General features: G+C 54.8%; 1 protein-coding gene across 3 annotated transcripts in view; it reads right to left on the bottom strand.

The window, feature by feature from the left end:
• The window catches only part of KANSL1 (KAT8 regulatory NSL complex subunit 1), a 106,698-nt gene that overhangs the window by 6,185 nt on the left and 77,642 nt on the right, over nt 1-22,871 (bottom strand). For all 3 annotated transcript variants that reach the window (XM_029074846.1, XM_029074848.1, XM_029074847.2), the window contains 6 exons: nt 9,241-9,382; nt 6,656-6,754; nt 4,004-4,119; nt 3,138-3,333; nt 1,395-1,587; nt 219-401 (listed from right to left, as the gene is read on the bottom strand). In XM_029074846.1, coding sequence (XP_028930679.1) covers nt 219-401; nt 1,395-1,587; nt 3,138-3,333; nt 4,004-4,119; nt 6,656-6,754; nt 9,241-9,382 — 929 coding nt within the window. The remainder of the gene's footprint in view (nt 1-218; nt 402-1,394; nt 1,588-3,137; nt 3,334-4,003; nt 4,120-6,655; nt 6,755-9,240; nt 9,383-22,871) is intronic.

The raw sequence follows: 22,871 nt of genomic DNA, 5'->3' as shown, positions 1-22,871 counted from the left end.
CTCTCCACATCAGGCCCAAGGCTCCCAGGAGCCAGGGCCCAGAACAGCTGCAAGGAGAATGTTCTGGTGGAGCTTCCTGACCTGGGCCATGCGGCCAAGGGCTCTGGCCACAAGCAAACCAAACTTGAAGGGCTGCAGGAATCCCACATACAGAAGAGGGAAAACACACACACGCGCGCACACGCACACGCACGCTCCTCCGCCCCCCACCCGCTTACTTGCTGCGGCGAGGAAGGAATGGACCAGTCGGTGCCGGTCCTTGCGGATAGGGTCAGGAAGGGCGCCGGCCATGGGGGCCCTGGGCTTCAGTGACAGCTTTTTGGGCGGTTTGACCTTCTCCAAGGGCTTATTCTGCCACTGAGATTTCAGCAGACTCTGGAAGTGCAGGCTCGTGGGAACGTCTGCAGGGGAGACAAGCAGCAGTGGAAGCATCAGTCGTGCTGACCCCGAGGAGCTGAGAGGGACGATCCTGCCTCCACCACCCTCGACCTCCCCACCAGGGCAACCTCTTCCCCTGCAAACACTGTCCCACCACCTAGGGGGAGGAGGGGTCTCAGAGACACAACACTTGGTGACATCTGCGGGAGCAAGGGCCAATCCACATGTGGGAAACCAGGCAGTAGGGCCAGGAGGGAGAGGGCCCAGAATGTATCTCCGGAGCCTGCCAAAACCCCACTCCTCTGATGCCCCATCTCCTTCCCATGCTGCCGGAGGACCTCTGACCCCCAGCACCGCCCCCATCACTGGACCCACTGCGCCCCAAGGTTGCAGATGTCATCATTGCCAGCAGGTGGCAGTCTTGCTGTTTATTTTGTCCCATCCCGTTCCCCTCCAACGCCCCAACAAGTTCACATTCCTTTCACTTAGGTGAAACTTCCACCTGCGGCCTCCCTGTTCGGCCAAGGAAGCCCAGGACCACCATCCCTCCCTAAGCACTTGTCCATCCTCCCGTAGCTACCCGAGAGAGCCTCTGATGCCACCGTCCCTACTAGGCTTGGGGAGAGGAACGTCAACCCTTGCAGGATGGTGGCCCTGATCCTGGGGAGGGGGTGTATTCCAAGGTGCTTTGAGGGCTGAGGCTGGCGGCCGGGGACTGGGAGGGTTGCTGAGGGAGGGAAGGGCAGCTGTCCGAGGCCCTGGGGATCCTGGAGAGGAATCCCAGGGCCCCCTTGCCTCCCACCCAGTACAGATCACACAAATACCCAGGATACACTGCTGCACCTTCTGGTTCGGCCTCCTGTTTCCACAAGGACAGAGAGGTTCCTATGTCCAGCCCTGGGAAGCAATCCCCCGGCTGCTGTCCCCACAGAACCAGAACTGTGATGACGGACCCTTTTTCACTCCCATCCCCCTCCAATGCCTCTTGCACCCACCATCAAGGCCCCCACCCTTACCATCTGGAAATGCGAGGACAGGGTGGACGCAGGAATCCAGCTGGGAAAGGCGCTCCAGCAGCGGGGTTTCATACTGGATATCTGGGGTGCCGGGGCCGCCGCCGCCGCCCCCAGGGCCGCCGCCGCCCCCGCCACACAGGGCACAGGAGGGATTCACGTCACAGCTGCAGCGGCTGACACTGTTCCGCAGAGCCTGGGGGATCCAACCACAGTGCAGAAAGGGTTAGCTGGGGGGGAACCAGGCCAAGTGCCCAACTGGGCCAGGCCCCACCCCGGGGTACTGACCGATGAGCCCTGGGCTGGCTCGTTTGGCGGGCCCGTGACGCAGACCGCCACCCTCGGGGAGTCTCTCGGTGGGGTGGGGAGGTGGTATTCCATTTCTCAGACACGTGGACCACCAGGACCAGAAAACTCTTATGGCACATGTGGGGATGGGGGGTGGTGGATGGGATGGAGAGGAACATGGGTACACACACATACAAACACTCATGCAGGCACAGACTGGCCAGGGCACAGGCTAGCTGGTCTCTGGTTTCCTCTGGCAGCCACCCTACTGGGTGAGAAGCCACCGATTAAGGCAGACCGACTGGCTGCTGCCCGGTACTGGCCGCTGCAGGGTTCGAGGGGTTTCGGTCACCATGTCCAATCAGCCCTGATCGAGCTAGGGTAGGGGAGGCCCCAGATGCCGGAGGCCAGCAGCCCCCAAATCACCGCCCCTCACAAGCACTTTCCCATCAGCCAGGGAGGCCCAGCTTTGCAAGTAAACATAAGTGTCCTCTGCAGGGCCTCTCAGCCTCCTTCCACTTCTGCCCCACCCTCCTCCCCCTGCTCTGGCAGCCCCGGGTGCCAGGTGAAAGAACACAGACTTCAGCCAATACTATTTACTGAGCTTCTACTGCTTCCGGAGCTCTGTGCTGAGCACTGGAGAGAGTGCAGCAGAGTCAGCATGATCCCTGGCCTCGGGGAGCTGACAATCTAGTAGGGGAGACTGCCGCAGTTTCCCCCGAGGGCCAGTTCAGCTGCACTGGCTGAACAACAGCAGGGAGTTGAGCCACTGCATCCAGAGCAGACCAGAGAACCACCAGCACCTCACGGCAGAGAGAAAGTGTGTGAACCCCCAGGATGATGGGCACTGGGCCTCTGCCCCAGGGCACCGACAAGATCCGCATGGACGTGTACCCTGTCTCCTGGCAGCAGGGACCCAGCCATCCTCCACGCCAGCAATGCCATGTCAGCCACTGAAGGAGCATGTGATTCCTTAACCGCCGGCAGTAGTCCTCTCGCCAGGGGCAAGCAGAACCCTGACCCGGCCTGGCCAAAGCAGGAAGAAGAGCACAGGCCACCTGAGATCCTCTGAGGGGAAGCCACGATCACTCGCTCCATCCGGGTTCCAAGTCTGAACTTGTGCTGGCCCCGGAGGGGGAGCAGAGGGTCGGGGGTGGAAGAGCCGGGCTGCTGTCCCAAGCTCTAGGTACCATGCATGGCCCCTAGCAGGCATTGCTCGGCGGATCCCTTTGCCACCCTACTGCTAAGGCAGATTTAGGCCAGGGCAGACAACACTCAACCACTCGACAGCAGAGGAGGTAACCAGGCCGGCAATCACACCCCGGCTCGGCTCCAGACTTGCCAGGAGTTAGGGGATCTCCTGCCCTCACCGCTGCAAGGCTGCTGCATGCTGGACCCATTGGGAAGCAGCAGCACACTTGTGAACACGTGCAAACACAGATGCACACGCACACTGACCTTTTTGGACAAGGGGAGGATGGCGCTGGGCCGAACCAGTCTCCTTTTCTTGCAGCTGAGGATGGGACGGGCCCGGGCCGCCACACAGGTGCCATCTGCTGGGGCCAAGACCGGATTCAGCCGCTGCTTCTTGTGCCGCAGACCCTCGGCGTCGGAGTTGTCCCCGGCCCGGGGCTCGGCTGGCCCAGGCTGGAGGCTGCTCGGAAGGAGAAAAGCTTCAGCTTCACTGTGCGCCCTCCTGGTCTCCGTTGGTCCACACCCCACAGAGAGCAGTCAGGAGGCAAGATAAACAGCACCATTCTCCCCTCGAGGGTCTGCACCTAGCACCTTCTTCTTCCCTGGTCTCAATAGTACCACTAAAAGTTTACTGTATGCAAAGCACTGTGTTAAGCACGGGGAGAGACTACTCAGGTGCGAATTATACATGGTCCCCATCCCTCCGAGGGACTCACAATCACCCATGAGCCTGAGACCACAAGCCCCGTGGGGGCAGGGCCAGGTCCAATCCACCAGTGGAGAATCTTTCCCCAGGCAGAGTGCAGTGCTTGGCGGACTGCAGCCATGGCATCGGTACCACCCACACACCGCTGCACAGACAGCCCCTTCCCTGGCCTCGCCTCTTCTCCCTAGCACTGGCAGTCCTTCAGAGTTGGCCAATCAACCCCACTCCCTCAGCACAGTCGATGAGAGAATTAGCAGGGTCATGCAGGCCAGCCCCACCGCTTCCCCATCTCCCAAACTCCCCCATCTGCACAGGCCCTCCCCCAACCACCCCATGTCAGAGCTGGCCATGTTGGGGGAGGGGGGCACACACAGATAAGGGCGAGCACAGCAAAGCAAGCGCAGCAGAGGGCACAGCTCCTTACGGGTTAATGACTCCATTCACGGGTCTCAGCGGGCCACAGGGCTTCCCAGGCAGGGCATCCGTGGCCTGACTGCTGGGCCCACTCTGGCTTTCCCGCATCTGGGCAGTGGGTGTCACCTGCATAAGAGAATGGGAGAGGTGATCATACACAAAACACACACACACACACTCTCCTCTCCCCCCCACCAAGGTTCTCTGCAAGATCACCCTGTCCCTCCTCTGTCTTGGGGTGACTTGAGCAGCAGCTGGACCCCCTGGGTCTGTCCCAGTGTCCCCAGGTCCATTATATCCTTCACAAGGACTTGTCTCTAGAGCCGTCCTGAAAGCACACCTCCTCTGGGAGCCTTCCCCGAGGAACTGCTCAGCTCCCCACCTTATGCCCCCCAGCCGACAACGGCACAGATGGTGGGATCTTTCCTGCCACCTGAAATTTCTCTGTAACTCCATGAGGGCAGGGATCAGGTCTACTGAGTTGACCATATTCTCCTAAGCGCTGAGTAGCATGCTCTGTAGAGGGTAAGCGTGTAATAAAGTTCACTGCCTCATGCCATGACCCTCTATGTATTTGTTACTCTATGTCCAATCTATGACAGGGGAAAGGGGGTCAACCTGTCACCCAAATATACAGTCAATTTAAGCTGATTTTCAAAGCCATCCTGATTTGGCCAGTGTTCACTTACATCTTCATACCTGGGCAGGGAAAGTGTTTGGAAAAAGATGGCAAGATGTGACGGGGGGGGTGGGGGGGGGGTGTTGTTTGCCCCCAGGTTTAGCCCTCAACCCTCCACCAAGGGGACCTTGAGGGTGGAGGCACTAACAAGCTTTGAGTTAAATGCCACCGAGAAAACATCTTCCACTGGCCCGCTCCCTCCCCCCACCCACTCTGTCAGAAAGATTCAGCCTCAGCAGGCTCCCTCCCCATACAAATGCCACAGAAGGGGCCCAAAGGATGCCCATCTAGAACTTAAACATGCATGCCACCTAAGGAGGCAGTCAGATCCTGATATGCCCAGCAGGCCTGGTTGCCTCGCCAGACACAGCTTTTGCTCCTTAAACATTTTGTTTTCCAGTCCCCCGGTCAACAACAGCCTGAGGGGACTTCCTTCCCCAGCCCTTCCTAAGTCATAGGGTGAGCCAAGAGGAACCGCTCACTCACTCGTGTGTCGAGCGCTCTCTCTCTCTCACACACACACCCCAACCCCACTCCCATGACTGTTCATAAGCATATTCATTTCATTGGCTGGGGTAATTTGCAGCGTATCTGCCCTTTCACTAGGTCCCAGGCAGGTAAGGCTTCAGTGGGTCCTGCGGCTGGCAGGGGCACATCAGCAGGGACACATCAGTGTGGAGAGTGTCTCTCCTCTCCTTCTCCCTCTTTCACCCAATTCAAAGTTCCATTCACTAAGAGGAAGGAAGGAGAAAAACCCAGAGGGAGTGGCAGATCCAGGGCCCATGGGACAGTTTCCCAGAGCAAGGCTCAGATGGATGTGTTTGAGGGGGCCTCAGGGAGGCAAGGGGAACTGGGAGTAGGGAGAGAGGGAGGGATGAAGGAAGAGAGAGAAGGACTATTCTTAGGCTTCTGTGTCAGGGACAGTCTGCTGGGCTGGGGATAAAGCTGGTCTGACCCAAGTCAGCCTGGCTCTGAGTCCGGGATGGGAGATCCCTGGGGGATTCCGGGGAGCAGGAGTTTTACAGGGGGCATGCTTGCACATCCAAGGGAAATGCCCAGGTGCTGACAACATCCCTCCCTACACGTCCAGGCCAAAGCCAGGGCACTCTCCCTCCTTTCTCCTTCAGTTATTCATTCATCCAATAGTATTTATTGAGCGCTTACTATGTGCAGAGCACTGTACTAAGTGCTAGGAATGTACAATTCGGCAACAGATAGAGACAATCCCTGCCCATTGACGGGCCTACAGTCTAATCGGGGGGGACAGACAAAAACAATAGCAATACCTAGAATCAAGGGGATGTACATCTCATTAACAAAATAAATAGGGTAATACAAATATATACAAATGAGCAGATGAGCACAGTGCTGAGGGGAAGGGAGAGGAGGAGGAGCAGAGGGAAATGGGGGGGGGGGGGGGAGGGAGCTTAGCTGAGGGGAGGTGAAGGTACAAAGAGGCAGCAGAGGGAGCAGAGGGAAAAGGGGAAGCTCAGTCTCAGTCCAGTCCCATCCAGGGGTCCAGGACCGTCAGAAGCAGCTGACAGACCCGAGAGAGGTCTGAGCTTGATGCTTTTCAAGGCCACGGTTCTCAGACTTTGCCAGAAGAGGCCACAACAGTTGAAGCAGGTCAGGGACTCAGGCACCCGTGTCCCGACAACATGAAAAGGACCTCAAAGAAGAATGCTGTGGCCTACTGGAAAAAGCCTGGACCTGGTAAGTCAGAGCATCTGGGTTTGAATTCCTGCTCAATGTCACCTGCCTGCTTGGGCAAGTCACTTGACTTCTTAATGTCTCAGTTTCCTCATCGGTATAATGGGGATTCAATCCCTGCTCTCCCTCCTCCAAAAACTGAGCCGCATGTGTGGCAGGGATCGTGTCCATCTTGCATCCGAGAAGTGCTTCGCTGACACCACACTGACCATCACCGTCCTGATCAACCCGCCAGCCCTCACTGCCCAGCTTGGCAGGGCCATGCACACTTACCAGTCGCTCCCGCCCAAGTCCCACCTTCAGCTCCACACTGGGAGGGTGGGAGGCGTCGGTGGGCTCAGAGAGAGAGGCCTCTCCCAGGACGATCAATCCCTGTGGGGCAGAAGAACAGAGAGCCAATGACTGCACTGCAGCCGTTGCATCAGGCCCTGCCCGGGGCCCAGTTGGCTGGGGCTGCAACTCAGCAGGGCCTCAGGAAGTCCGCTATTCTTTCCCAACCGGTGCCAGAGAGGGTCTTAGAGGAGCGGCTCTGGTCACGGCCTCCCTGGGGGCTGAAGCTCAGCCCTTTCCCCATCCCCAACCCCCATCCTCCCAGCCACCGCACAGGTGGGCGGACTCCCGGTGGCCACCTGTGGGTGCCCCCGCTACAATGAGAGGCGGGCACAGGGGCAGCCTGTGAGAGGACTCTAAAACTGCTCTTCGCATTCAGCCAGACGGGGGCCACACAGGATAACCAAGTGGCAATGTGAAGACAGAAAAACTTTTGGGGATGTCTGTTCTTGGGAGGTGCAAAAGCTCCCTGCCCATAATCTGACACGTGCGTGTGTGCACATTTGCCTGTATTTATAGTTACGCTTTCAATTCAGAAGACCCCAATGATGGGGAAATTTGCCTTTGACTATGTGTGGCTGAAAAGGCCAGTGCTGGATCCCCAGTCCCAGCCGTGTCAGGCGCACATACAAAGGCTACGCCGCCCCGGCTGTTGTCACGTTTGAAGTTTGCAGCACCGGATGCCGATTCTGCTTTAGCTTCCCAATCTCGTGTTCCTTAAAGAGTGTCTACTCCTGGAAAGGGAAGGGAACGGGAAGCGACGTGGCCTGGGTTCTCATTCCGGCTCCACCCCTTGCCTGCAGTGGGACCTTGGGCCTCAGTTTCCTTGTCTGCCAAGTGGGAGTTCAATCCCAATCTCCTGCCCTTTTCAGGCTGAATGCCTCCAGGAGGGACAGAGGGTGTTCGGCCTGATTGAACTGTGTCAAGCGTAGGGCTTAGGAGAGTGTTTGGCACATAGTAAGCGCTTATCATTGCTATTATTCAGTGTGTTCTCCATTAATTAAGCTTATCTTGCTCTTCTTCCTCCCTCTCCATTTTGAAAATGTCCCCTCCCCACTGCATGGGAGGGCCAGCATCCCTTCCACACCCTACTCATTTCCTCCCCAAACCCCCTGCCAGCCCAGAAACAGCTCTCTCCCCGATCGATGCCTTGGCCGCAAAACCACTGTGACAGGCAGGCAGCTGGGGATATGTGCTGCCCCCACGGGGAGCCTTGCCCCACCCTCGTCCCCTCCCTCTTTGCGGCATCAGCTGTTCTCCATGCCATCGAGGCGGCTCCATCCCGCCCCACCCTCCACCGTCCCGCCCCACCCTCCACCACCCCGGCAGGTCTTACGGCGCGCGGTCTCTCCTAAACCCCAGGAAGACCAACCACCGCTAGGACGCTAACTTCAGTTCCAACTCTCGGGGCCTTGGACTCTGAGCCTCGGGGAAACTGGCCACTGCTGGAGCCCGGGAGAGACCAGTTACTGGTGAGGTGCTGGCTCTGACCTGGACCCTGAGGCCCGGAGAGACCGGCTGCTGCTGGAGCTCTCACTCCAGCTCTGTCTCCGGGGCGCTTGGACTCTGAGGCCCGCGGAGACCGGCCCTGGCCCCAGACTGCTTAGTCTCTGAGTCTCAGGGAGACTGCAGCTCTCTCCTCCAGTCACAGCGTCCCGCCAATTTTGGTTTTCACTTGGTACATCTGTCCTCGTCTTTAAGGCCGCTGCGGCATTTCATTGTTCCATCGCTCCCAGCAGGTCTGCTTCTGGCTCCATCTCCTCACTGATATTCTCACGGTGAGCTGTCCAAGGGCCGGGGACCGTATCTAATTCCTACCTGTGTTTTCTTCCCCAGTGTGTAGAACAATGCTCTGCACACAGTAAGCTTTTACTCAAACCTGCGACTACTTCCTCCTCCACCACCACTAGTGTGGTGCCCCGAGGCTTTACCAAAGTCCATGCAAGGAAATGCACACCATTGCTTCTTCTTTCTCTCCAGGCAGAACCAGGTGGGACCTACACCTTTCTGACTGGTCCAGGGTTTTTCCTGCAGGTGGCTTCAAGGGGAATTTAGATTCTCCAAGACCAAAAGGCGGCAGCAGCTGACCAGGTGGCGGGAAACCCCGCCGATCTTCCCAGAGGAGCCCCAGAGCACAGCAGTCGGAGCCCAAACCCTCTCCCTGTTTGTAGAGGGGGCCAAAGGGCAGGGAGAACCCAAAAGTCCTGCCCACCTCCAAGCGTGGGGACTGGCCACCTCACCTGCCCCTACTGCTTGACATCACACAGCCTCTCTCAGGCTCCCTGACAGCCCAGATAAACAGCCTGTCCAAGCTCACGTTCACAAAACATCCCATCCGTCGGTGTCTGTGCCCTTGCCGAGCAGCAGCAGCAGGCGCTAAGCTAATTAGACCCCGGCATCAGAACATCATGTGTACCCATCTCTCTGACTTGGCTGACAGCCACTGAAAGGCAACCCAATGGCCCGGGGGGCTGTGGCCTGGGGGGCCATGGGGGCCAGGGACAACAGCAACAGATGGCGCCTCTTACCTTGTTAGCACGAATCTGCTTGTAAATGTCCGTCTGCTGCCGGATGCGGTACTCCAGGTCAGAGACGTGTGCCTGCAGCCAGTTCCAGCGGCTGACCACGGAGGCCCGATCGGCTGCCCACCTCCATTCCGACCGCTGCCTCCTGTAAAAAGGAAAATGCTCATTGACATCCCAGGCGTCTGCTTCTCCTCCCGCTTGAACTCGGCCCTTTGGGACCCGGGACCAACCCATCGAGCCGTCATCACTACAGAAAACCAGGTCGGGCACTCCAGTTCAGTGTTCGGAGCCACTGGACCAAGTCCGGCCATGGGGGAGAGGGGTGAGGGTATGAGGGAGGCGGGACTGTTGCATAATTCCACCTCCCGATCTTGGGGAAGCGGCGGCAGGGGCCATGCAGTGTCTCTGGGCCTCGAGACAGCCATTCATTTAAACTCAGCCACCGCCACGGAGGGAGCTCAGGTCCAGGACTCCAGATGCCTCCTCCCATAGGCCACTGGAAAGCTTGGCAATTAACACTGGCCTGAGTGACACCTTGCTCCCTTCAGCCTCGAGCTGCTGGGGGGCCCCCCCTCCGACCTCAGAACATGTTCCTGACCAGAAGTAATGGCAGAGTGCCCAGCTCACGGCTACTCCTGCCCTATCCACCCTATCTCCGCCTCAGCCCAGGTGTTAGCTATAGGGCCGGCCCACGGGCTGCAGCGTAGAAGGCAGACGCGCCGTTGGACCGAGCAACTCCAAGCAGAACGTGTGCCCGGCCTATGCTTCCTCTCCAGAGGGTCTGCGGGCTCCACGGATCCAGAACTGCGGTCGGTGCCAGAGGACTGCATCAGAGCAGCCCCGGGGAGTTAACGGGAAACATCAGAACTGGCACTAATGTGTCCCCCAGGGCCCAAATGCCAACTCGTGGTCCTTCCTGTCCCCTGGATGTCACCCCCACCTCCCAGCCCGGACCTGTTTCAGCACTGACCAAGACTTAGAGCCCCACGGCTACCAGAGCTCGGAGCTGGGGCTGCGGCTTCAAGGGCCGGGGTAGACGCCATGCTTGTTGGCACCTTACATGGGGTCTTCTCTCCACTCTCCCCTTCCTGGATGGGATTCATTTGTCAGCCCTCTGCCACCTTCCCCCACGGTGGCCTGGGTCTCTGCTCCACTGGTGACAAGAAAGGTGGGCGGCCGGGCAACTGGTAGGGCCAGGCCTGCCCCCAATCCCCGGCTTTGTCCGAGATACCTGGTGGAGCCGAACCACAGAAATGCTGGAGGGGAACAATCCGCGGAGCCACTGTGTTGTCAGCACCAGCCCGGCCATGCCGGGGCCTGGGCTGCCGGGATCAAACTGCATTTGGCCAACTGAGGAAAGAGTCCGGGGCTGGAGCGGGGGGGAGGAGGAGGAGGAGGAGGAGGAGGAAGGAGAGAAGCAATTTTGGGCTCTCACCATAGAGCAACCAGCGAGTACAATGTGAGTGGGTTCAGCACTTACAAGAGCCTGGTAACGCAGCCCCTATGCAATTCCCCCACCCACCACCAACCCCACTGGATTCCCACTGCCCAGGCCCTCCTCCCTACCCTCACCACCCGTGCCCTCCTCCCTATCTCCACCCCCTGTGCCCTCCTCCCTATCTCCACCCCCTGCAGCCTCCTCCGCTGCTCAGCCCCCAGGAGGTTGTGGGAGCTCCCCTGAGGTCAGGCCCGAAGTCTCGCTTTCTCCACCTATCCTGTGCTTGTCTCCCTGCAGCTCCAGTGTCTCCGACGGCTGCCCTCTGCATCAAGCACAAACTCCCTACCAATAAATTCAAAGCTCTCAATCAGCTCTCCCCCAGCCTCCACACCCTCCCTCCTTCCTGGAGCTCCCTTCCCCTTGAGTTCTGACAGGCCAGCGCCCTACTCATCTTCAAAACACTCCTGAAATCATAACTCCTACAGGAAGCTTTCACAAACCAAACAGACCAAATGGTATCTTTTAAGTGATTACTATGTGCCAGGAACTGTACTAAGCATTGCGGTAGAGATAAGCTAATCAGGTTGGACATAATCCATGTCCCTAGAGGGGGCTCACAGTCTTAATCCCCATTTTACAGATGAGGTAACTGATGCCCAGAAATTAAGTGACTTGCCTAAGGTCACAGAGCAGACAAGTGGCAGAGCGGGGATTAGAACCCAGGTCCTCCTGACTCCCAGGCCCATCATCTATCCGCTAGACCTTGCTGCTTCTCCCTCCCTATTTTCCCTCCCACGCACTTAGCCCTACCCCCTAAGCATTTAGATATTTCCCACCCCTAGAGCACTAATGCACATATCCTCTACTCAAATGCTTCCTTTTCTTGGAACTTATTTTATGTCTGCCTCTTGCTTTGCATTGTAAACTCCTTGAGGCAGAGATCAGGTCTACCAACTGCACTGTGCTCTCTAAAGCGCTCTGTACACTGCTCAGTAAAATCCACTGATTGATGGACATCCCCTAGGACTCTCAGTGCCCCCAAGCTGTGGAGGTGGCTGGGGTGGCAAAGGCAGCAGGTAGCGTCCCTCGGACTGATTCGTGGCTTTCCATCGCCTGCCCAGCTGCTAGTGCACCAGGCAGGCAGGCGCAGTGAGGTGGGAATTGGCAGACAAGAAGGGGCAGAGTCCTTCGAGCCAGGGTCCAGGCCGCAGAAGCAGTGTGGCTTAGTGGAAATAATAATAACAACAATGATGGTACTTGTTAAGCACTTTTTATGTGACAAGTACTGTTGTAAGTGCTGGGGTAGATACAAGGTAATCAGGTTGTCCCACATGGGGCTTGCAATCTTACCCCCCATTTTACAGATGAGGTAACAGGCACAGAAAAGTTAAGTAACTTGCCCAAAGTCACACAGCTGATAAGCGGTTGAGCTGGGATTAGAACCCACAACCTCTGACTCCCAAGCCCGTGCTCTGTCCACTAAGCCACGCGGCTTCTCTAAAGAGCACAGGCTTGGGAGTCAGAGGTGGCACGGAAGGGAGTGGGAGATAAAGGAAAGCGGGGCTTAGTCTGGGAAGTCCTCTTGGAGGAGGTGTGCCTTCAGTAGGGCTTTAAGTCATTGTCAGGCGGATTTGAGGAGGAAGGCCGTTCCAGGCCAGAGGTAGGACGAGGGTCTGGGGTCGGTGGCGAGACAGGCGAGATCGAGGCACAGTGAGAAGGCTAGCACCTGAGGAACGGAGCGTGCGGGCTGGGCTGTTGGAGAGAAGGGAGGTGAAGTAGGAGGGGGTAAAGTGATGGAGAGCTTTAAAGCCAATAGTGAGTTGTTTTTGTGTGATACAGAGGTGGACAGGCAATCACTGGAGATTTCTGAATAGGGGTGACATGCCCTGAACTTTTCTGTAGAAAGACAATCCAGGCAGGGGAGTGAAGTATGGACTGAAGTGGAGAGAGGCAGGTGGTTGGGAGGTCAGAAAGAAGGCTGATGCAGTACATGCAGTAACCTCGGTGGGATAGGATGAGTGACTCTACTAACGTGGTAGCCGACTGGATAGAGAACAAAGGGAGGATCTTGGCGATGTTGCAAAGGTGAGATCGAAACACCTCCGCCAGGCTGGAGTGCAGGTCCCAGGACGCCGGGATCTGCAGCCTGGAACACCCACCAGGCAGACGGCCCAGGGTTCCAAACAGATACAGCGAAGCAGTGTGGCTCAGTGGAAAGAGCACGGGCTTGGGAGTCAGAGGTCATGGGTTTGAATTCTGGCTTTGCCACTTGTCAGCAGTGTGACTGTGGGCAGGTCACTTAACTTCTTTGTGCTTCAGTTACCTAATCTGTACAATGGGGATGAAGACTGTGAGCCTCCCGTGCGACAACCTGATGACCCTGTATCTACCCCAACGCTTAGAACAGTGCTCTGCACATAGTAAGCGCTTAACAAATACCAGCATTATTATTATTGTACCCTCCCTCCACACCTTCCGCACGTTTTATGTCCAGGAGGAATCTGGGCCACCAGTTCCAAACTACAACTTCCTCACCCAAAGGGACCACCTAGACAGAAGGACAGCAGAAGAATGTTCAAGTTGACCGCCGGCCCATTCGAACACGACCTTCCCCAGCCCACACAACACGACACGACGCAATGAAATACGGGGTAGGGCCAAGCAGAGTGGATCACAAAAAAGAGCAGACGACGGGAATGAGGGAGAGGACGACTTAATAAACCAACCAGCAGGGCACCCCGACTGAATCCCTACTCTGAGCAGAGCCCTACTCCACAGAGTCCAAAAGAAACCAGGGACATGCCCCCCCTTGTCCTCAAGGAGCATACAATCTCAAGGAGGAGGGCCACAAACAAAATCGTTGCCCGAATAGTGGAATCCTCCACTTCCCATTGCTCAAACGACACATCACCAACCCCAGGGCGGAGCCAATTTTCCATTTACTGTACATGCACTCTACAACACAAAAAGGTCACGACAACATTTCCACAGGAAGAGCTGAAGGGGAGTGAATTTAACCTGACCCTTGAAAAGAGCTGAGAGCATTCCACTGCATGTACACGCATGCACGCGGATGCGCGCACACACACACACACACACACACACAATCCTCCTCCTCTCCCGGCCTCAAATTTAAAACTAAATTAGAGTTAAAGAACCCTCCTGAGTGAGACAGTACATGACTTTTGAATGATTTGGGATGGGGAGGGGGAGGATGAGGGAGGGTAGAAGAGAGGAGGAAGAAAGGAGGGAGGCGGAGAGGAATGCTGAGTCATCGTATGACTTGTCTGAACTGGCCCTCTTGGCTGCCCGTCCGTCCGCTCGCTCCGCAGGGAAAACTGCTGCATGAAAGGTCAGCGATCGCCCGTCCTCCCGTCTGCTACCCGCCGGCCCTCCCACCACAACACCTCACCAAGGGATCTTCTTGGGGTCAGGCACGATGCTGCCCACAACCCACACATTCGGGGGACTCCCAGCTCAGATGACACTGCACGACCCCTACCACCATCACCCCTACCTTACTCTGGGTCCGCCCTGGGACCTACAGCCCAGCAACACAATCCTATGACTTGTGGTTACGAGCCAAGGCTGGGCCTGAATCTGGCACACCAAAAAGGCTATTTAGCTGGTGAGTGAGACCTAGTGATTCATTTATTATTATTAAACACTCTGGATATGTCACCCCCCTCCTCAAAATCTCCAGTGGCTGCCTATCAACCTTCGTATGAAGCAAAAACTCCTTGTTATTGGCTTCAAAGCTCTCCATCACCTTGTCCCCTCCTACCTCACCTCCCTTCTCTCCTCCTTCAGCCCAGCCCACAGTCTCCGCTCCTCTGCCGCCGTTAACCAACTCACTGGGCCTCGTACGCGCCTGTCCTGCCGCTGACCCCGGCCCACATACCACCTCTGGCCTAGAATGCCCTCCCTCCTCACATCCGCCAAACTAGCCCTCTTCCTCTCTTCAAAGCCCTAAGGGCTCACCTCCTCCAGGAGGCCTTCCCAGACTGAGCCACCCTTTTCCTCTGCTCCTCCTCTCCTCCCCATCGCCCCTACTCCCTTCCTCTGCTGCACCCCCCCGTCCCACAACACGTGTATATCTGTAAATATTTATTGTTTTATTAATGTGTATATATCTGTAATTCTATTTATCTATTTTGATGCTATTGATGCCCCTCTACTTGTTTTGCTTTGTGGTCTGTCTCCCCCTTCTAGAGTGTGAGTCTGTTGTTGGGTTGAGATTGTCTCTATCTGTTGCCAAATTGTACTTTCCAAGCACTCAGTACAGTGCTTTGAATACAATAAGCGCTCAATAAATACAACTGTGGTATTTGTTAAGCGCTTACTATGTGTCAGGCACTGCACTAAGTGCTGGGGTGGATACAAGCAAATCAGTTGGACACGGTCCCTTTCACACATAGGGCTCACAGTCTCAACCCCCATTTTACAGATGAGGTAACTGAGGCCAAAAGAAATGAAGTGCCTTGCCAAAGGCCATAGATTGGACAAGTGGCAGAGCCTTCATGGTCTCTACAATCTACTTCAGTGCCACATGCACTGTGAGAGTGCAATATAGATTTATTGACAATAATAACAATCTACTAATATTAAATCCAACAATCAACAGCATTATGGAGTGCTTACTGTGTGTAGAGGGCTGTACTACGAGCTTGGGAGAATATGATACAATAGAGGAGGGGTATCTACTCTGTGGCCAGCACTATCTGAAAGCACTGAGGCAGAGACAAGAGAGTCAAAAGGGACGCGATTCCCGAGCCACATGGAGTTCACAGCCTGATCGAGGGATATCAGGCATTTTATCCCCATTTTGCAGATATGGAAATGAGAGCCAAGGGGGGGCTGGGTGACATGCCCAAGGTCACAGAGCAGATCACAGGGCCAGCAGTGGGATTAGAACCCAGCTCTGCTAACTCGGACCTGGTGCCCCTTCCCCTAGACCATGCCGTTTCTCCACTGTGACTGGAAATGGAATGTTTGTGATGTGGCTATCACCTGCATAACCAGAGAAGCAGCAGGGCTTAGTGGATAGAGCAGGGGCCTGGGAGTCAGAAGGACCTGGGTTCTAATCCCAGCTCTGCCACATCTGCTCTGTGACCTTGGGCAAGTCACTTCACTTCTCTGTGCCTCAGTTACCTCATCTGTAAAATGGGAGTTGAGACTGTGAGCCCTATGTGTGAAAGGGACCGTGTCCAACCCGTAACTTGTATGTACCCCAGTGCTTACAAGAGTGCTTAGCAAATAGTAAGCACTAACAAGTACCATTATTCTTTTTTAATATTACTATTACTACTGCTACTCAGCAAGGCCGAAATTCAGCTCTGCCCAGGAAGCAAGGGAAGTTAGGAGACACCGAAGAACAGAGAAGCTATGTGATTCAGAGCCGGGATGAGACCCCAGGCTCCCTGGGTGCCTTCCTGTAGTCAGCACCACCTCTCAGGCTGTGTGAAGAATCCATGGCCAGCACACATGGAGCTCCACCCCCTGGAAGCTCCACAGAGTCAGACCAGTCCCCTGTTTGCGGGAAAGGAGGGGTGGAGGGTCTGGAGCCTGGCACCCCCGCCCTCCTAGCCCATCCGGTGTTTTCCAGATCATCGTTACCTCATTGATTTCGCAATCAAAGGAATTTCTGGGCTTCTGTGCAACAGGCCTCAAGTCCAGGATTCAAATTTCACCGCAGCCAAGAGACGGTCCGCCCACCGCAGACGTCGACTTTCCAACGTCAGTGAAGCCAGATGGGAGGGCCGGAAGACAGAGGAGCCTGCGTTTGGTCTGCTCAATTAATGTTATGTATTGAACGCTTACTCCGTGCAGAGCATTGTACACTAAGCACTTGGGAGAGGGCAATATAATAAAGTTGGTAGACACGATACCTGCCCATAAGGCAGTGTGGCTCAGTGGAAAGAGCACGGGATTGGGAGTCAGAGGTCATGGGTTCGAATCTCGGCTCTGCCACTTGTCAGCTGTGTGACTGTGGGCAAGTCACTTAACTTCTCTGTGCCTCAGTTACCTCATCTGTAAAATGGGGATTAAGCCTGTGAGCCTCATGTGGGACAACCTAATTACCTTGTATACCCCAGTGCTTAGAACAGTGCTCTGCACATAGTAAGCGCTTAATAAATACCAACGTTATTATAAGGAACTTCCAGAGTAGAGGGAGAGAAAGACGAATATAAATGATAGATAAGGGAAATGGCAGGGCATATGAATATGGACATATGTGCTTTGGGCCTGCGGGTGGGGTGGGTAGCAAGTGTTTAAATATCAAGCGCATAGGCGGCGCAGAAGAGAGAGCGAGTAGGGGAAACGAGTTGGGAAAAGGCCTCTCAAAGGAAATGTGATTTTAGTAAGGCTTTGATTGTGGTGCTGTATTCTCCCAAGCACCTTGTACAGTGCTCTGTACACAGTAAGCACTCAATAAATACAATTGATTGACTGAGAGGTGGCGTCATACGTGAATCTGCAGGGGGGTGAAGCCCCAGGCCAGGGGGAAAACACAAGCATGTGCAAGACAAGATGACCCCAGGACAGGGTCCAGTTATCTGCACTCAGTAGGTGTTTAACATACTACTACTACCACTCCTACTATTCGAAGTTGAGAAGCAATGCGGCCTAGTGAAAGAGCGTGGGCCCGGGAGTCAAAGGACCTGGGTTCTAATTCTGGCTCTATCACTTACCTATTTTGTGACCTTTTGAAAGTCACTCAACTTTTCAGTGCCTCAGTTTTCTCATCTATAAAATGATGACTCAATATCTGTTCTCCCTTCTACTTAGAATCTAAGTCCCATATGGGCCAGGGACTTGTCTGATCTGATTAACTTGCAACTACCCCAGTGCTTAATGCCAGGCTTGGCACATAGTAAACATGTAACAGATGCCAACATTTTTATTATTATTTCAGGTTTGTACTTAACATGTACCCCCAGATGTGGTGGGCACGTTCCCAGAATCAATCAATCGCAATCAATGGATCAACATGGCCTATTCCCCCCGCCACGGGACCACTGCTCTCGATCTGCAGACCAGCTACACAGAGCTGAAGCCACTGGGGCCCCCTTGTCAATGAGGAGGTCATGTGAACAGGAATCAAGGGGGTCCTGTGGGCCAGGCAGAGTCTCCCCCCAACCCTTAGCCCCAGACTTTAAGCCCCGAGGGTAGAGAGCACATCTAGTTACTGTACTGTGTTCTCCCAACCGCTTGGTACAGTGGTCTCTGCCCCCAGCAGGTGCAGATAAATACCACTGATAGGTAGATTGCCCCAGGGCTAATCTTCTCTTCACCCAGCCATATTGTTGCTTTCTGGGTTATATGCTATCTTAGGGACCAGCAATAAATGTAAGTTGAGAGACCTGGGTGCCATCGATGTGACTGGCCTTCGCCCAAGAGTCCCCGATCCTTCTCCAACTAAGCCCTCATTTCTCTTCTCCCACTCCCTTCTGCATCACCCTCGTACTTGGATTTGCACCCTTTATTCACCCCTGCTTCATCCCCAAAGCACTTACATATCCTCAATTCTGTTATTTATATTAATGTCTGTCTCCCCTCTAGACTGTAAGCTCACTGTGGGTAGGGAATGTGTCTACCAACCACATCACAGTGTGGTCTCCCAAGGACTTAGTACACTGCACCACACACAATTAGGGCTCAATGCACGATTTGATTGATTGATCCAACTTCCCGCTGCTGTGCCCCACAGAACTTCTTGCTCAGTCCGGACACAGCCGCCCCCAGATCCTAGAAACCCGAATGCCTCGGAGACCCCCTTGGCCATTGCCACCAGCCTGCACCATCTCCGCTCATGGACTCGCCAGCACTGGGGAAGACCATCATCCTGGGACTGCTGGAAAATTATGTCCTTAGCTTCTCCGATGCCACTGCCCTCTCCTGGCTCTCCTAGCTAGCCTGCTCCTCCTCTGCCTCTCCCACCCTGAACCGCAGGGGTCCCCCTCAAGGCGCAGTTCTGGGTCCCTTTCTACCCTCCATCTACACCCACTCCCTCAGAGAACTCATTCGCTCCCACGGCTTTAACTACCATCTTTACATGGAGGATTACCAAATCTACCTTTTCTGCCTCAGTCTCTCTTCTCCTCTGCAGTCTAGCTTTTCCTTCTGCCTTCAGGATCTCTCTACTTGGACGTCCTGCCTACACCTCAAACTTAGCATGTTCAAAACTGAACTCCTCATCTTCCCACCCAAATCCCGTCCTCCTCATCACGGAAGAGAACACCATCCTCCATCTCCCAAGCCCACAGTCTTGGCATTACCCTCAAACTCAACTCCTTCATTAGGCAATCTGTCACTGAATCCTGGCAGTTCTCCCTTCCTCTCCATCCAAATGGCCTTTGGACTGATCCAAGCACTTAGCCCATCCCACCTCAACTAGTGCATCAGCCTCCATCCTAACCTCCCTGCCTCCTCCCTCTCCCCTCTCCAGTCAGCCCTTCACTCTGCTGCCCAGATCACTTTTCTGAAGAGCCCGGCCACCTCTGTCTCAAAGAAAAACTCCTTACCACTGGCTTTAAAGCACTCAATCAGTTCTCCCTCCTACCTTACCTTGCTGATCACCTGCCACAACCCGGCCAACACACTTCAGCCGTCTAACACCAACCAACTCAAACTCACTTATCTCACTGCAGGCCCCTTGCCTGTGTTCTCCCTCTGCCCTGTAACTCTCTTCCCCGCCACAGCCGACAATTCACCACTCTCCTTACCTTCAAAACCCTCTTGAAATCACATCTTCTCCAAGAAGCCTCCTCTAAACTCTCAGATCCCTTACTTGCCTCCCCCTACACTCCCCGGCATCACAAATTTACCCTTGAGGCACTTGATATTCACCTCACCCTCAGCCCCACAGCACTCAGGTCTGTATCTGGCATTTGCCCTATCCGTAATTTATTTTCACGTCCGTCTCCCCCTCTAGACTATCATCTCCTTTGGGGTAGGGATCGTGTCTACCCACTCTGTTGTCCTCGCTCAGTCGGTCCGCTCAGAGCAGACGTTCCTTGGAGAGCGGAGTCTTGCTTTCGGTGCAGAAAATGCAAATACAGCCCTCTTTCTAGGAGACTTCCGTTCTCCTGACTCTGGAAAAAAGCTGGGGGACTTCTTGGGGCCCCGGAACCAGCGGCCCACCCCCATCTGTTCCCTCAGGAAGTTGTGTCTTCCTTTTGGCTGTGACAGGGAGGGCCCTAACCCTAAGCCTCCCACTGGGCCTGGGGGACAGCCAGCAGGGTTGAGTGCTGGTGTCGGAGCTGGACACCCCAAGTGAAACCAGGCTGCGCTGATGGGCAGGCGCCAAAGGCTCGTTTAACCATCTGGGCTCCTGGCAACTATTTCTGAACACCTGCCAGCTGTGTAGGTGAATCCAAATATAAACCCTAAAATAAATCCCGAAGCATCTGAAATCTGTGAAACATTAGAAATTCCAACCTGATTTTTATTTGAATTTAAAACCACTCAACTCACCCTCCCAGATGACTCATTTTTAAACCTCCAAATCTTGGTTCTCTCATACAAGCATTTTGCCCCTGCGGATGGTGGGGGGGCGGGGGTGGGGGTGGGGATGGAACATGTTTTCTCTATTTTTTTTGTACATGGTATTTGTTAAGCACTTTCTACACAGTGCCAGTCCCAAAAGAGGTGCACAATCTTAATCTCGATTTTACAGATGAGGTCTGGGGAAATCACTTAACTTCTCTGTGCCTCAAGGGCACAGAGCAGAGAAGTAGCAGAGCTGGGTTCTGAACCAAAGTTCTCTGACTCCTAGGCCCATGCTCTATCCATTAGGCCATGTTGTTTCTTGAGCTAGGCTGCTCTTTTCCCAAGCAGCACAGCATGTGGAAAGTTCATGGGCCTGGGAGTCAGAGGACAACTTTTTAAATTAAAAATTAAAATAAAATTGATATTAGGCACTTACTATGTGCCAGTAAGTATATTACTGTAAGTATAGTATATTAGTGTAAATATACACTAAACAGGTTGGGAATGGTCCAGTCCCACAAGAGGCTCAGTCCTAATCCCCAATTTATAGTTGAGGTAACTGAGGCACAGAAGTTAAGGTGATAAGGCATGTCTAGGTTCGAATCCTAGTGGCCCCACTTGTCTGCTCTGGGATCCTGGATAACTCACTTCACTTCTCTATGCCTCAGTTTCCTCATCTGCAAAATGGGGATTCAATATCTTGTGTTCTCTCCTAATCAGACCAGTAGCTTCTTGTGGAATAGGGACCATGTCTGATTTAACTATCCTGTATCTACCCCAGTGCTTATTACAGAGGCTTGGCACACAGAAAGTGCTTAGCAAATGCCACAATGATTACTATCATTATTATTAGTATTACTATTACTGCTTGGAGGTACCAGTGAAGAGAGGCAGAGCAGAGTGCATTCTCTCCCATCACCAGGCCAAAGGTCATGCCCATTTCTGGGCCTCTTGAGAAAAAGCCCCACGTCTTCTTTGAAGATTTTGCCCATCACTGAGCACCTACTGTGTGCACAGCACTGTACTAAGTGCTTGGGAAGGTACAATAAGGTAGGTAGTCCCAATCCCCACCTTCAAGGAGTTGACAAACTAGAAAGGGAGAGAGACACTAAAATAATTTACAACTAAGAGAAAGCAAGAGAGTTTACCGATCTAGAAGCAGGAGGTGAGAGGAGAGAGAGATGATTACCCAAGGCTTGTGGTGAGGGGGGAATCCAGCAATAGTGCAGAGCACTGCACCAGGTCCTGGGAGAGGTCAGCTGAGTTAGCAGACAAGACCCTAGTCCTAAAGAGCTCTGCTCTCCTCCTCTTTTCTCCCTAATCATTCTCCCAAGCACTTCCCCTCCAGTGCTCGATTTACCCTAGCTGCCAGTAAATACCAGGGATCAACTGATTGGCTTAGCCTACTGGTATCCTGCAATCGGCATGCGGGGGAGGGAAGTCCAGCCAATGATATAATTGAGCACCTGCTTGAGGGCAGCACTCTGTGCTGAAGGTCTGGGAGAGAGCGACAGAAGGAGAAAACACAGTTCCGGTCAGCAAGGCTCCTTCGGGGGATGGGCTTTTTGAATGGAATAAATCGATCCTTGGTATCTTCCACGGCCACCGTCAAGCTGGATCTCGTGGCTTCTGGGGTCCCCACGTTCACATTCAGCCAAAATCAAGGCCCCAAAAGGAAGATCAGGAAGCAGTGCAGCCCGCTGGCAAGCGCACTCGTGATGGGCAGGGCCTCACGAGACCCCGGTTTTAGTCCTAGCCCTGCCATGAGCTGGCCATGTGCCCTGGGGCGAGTCACTTCCCTCCCTGAGCCACGGTTTCGCGCTCCTGTTCTCCTGCCCTCCTAGACCAGGACCCATATGGGATGTAGGGGGGCTACTTCCCATCTCATTATCTTGTGCCTACCTGAGCAAGCACGGTGCTTGGCACAGAGAAGGCATTTAATCAATATCACTATGGTCACCATCCTCATTGATTGTCCTCTCCCGGAGGGCAGGGACACGGTCCCAGGTCCCAGCTCACACAGGCTCAGGAGAACAGCCAGACCCTAGCCGAGTGGGGGCCATGGCACCCTGCTCCGCATCCTCTCCCGCTGCTGTTTTCCTCTGGATTCTCCCGCTCTTCTCCTAGGTTTGCGGCTGGACCTGCTCCCACCGAACCTGGAAACCTCATAAGGGACTGCATTCCACCCCCAAGGCTCCAGAACCCCTGTGGGACAGAACCCACCAGGGCCAGGTAACAGGCCCACTCAGTCCACAGACCTGGAGGTGCTTTCCATTCCTCGATGGAGGGAGCGGCCCTGCCAACGGGTGAAACACAGCTGGAGGGTTTTCATCCTCCCCCAGCCTGGACTTTCCAACGTCTCCATCCATACGCTTTGGGCCGGTCAGCAGCGCCGCCACACACCGTGATGCTGACAGTGGAAACCACCGATCCCGAAGGTGGCCTCCCAGGACCAAGACCCTCCTGGTGGCCGAAGCCCAGGACGGCACCAACATGGCTCCAAATGCCGGTGTTATGCCCCGACCACCACCAGCCATTCCTTCTGCTTCCCCACCCCATCCCATGAGGAATGGGGGGCACAGCCACACCATGCCCCAGACACTGCTCTGGCTTTAGCAGGCCCGCAGCAGGATCACCCAGTCACTGAATGGCTACTGTGAGGGTCCCGAGCACCGAACAGGCATCAGCGCCATGAAGATATGCC

Source organism: Ornithorhynchus anatinus, chromosome 11 (genome assembly GCF_004115215.2).
Source record: "Ornithorhynchus anatinus isolate Pmale09 chromosome 11, mOrnAna1.pri.v4, whole genome shotgun sequence".
NCBI classification, from domain to species: Eukaryota; Metazoa; Chordata; class Mammalia; order Monotremata; family Ornithorhynchidae; genus Ornithorhynchus; species Ornithorhynchus anatinus.
The sequence above is the reverse complement of the archived record's forward strand: the minus strand, read 5'-3'. Positions and strand labels throughout refer to the sequence as shown.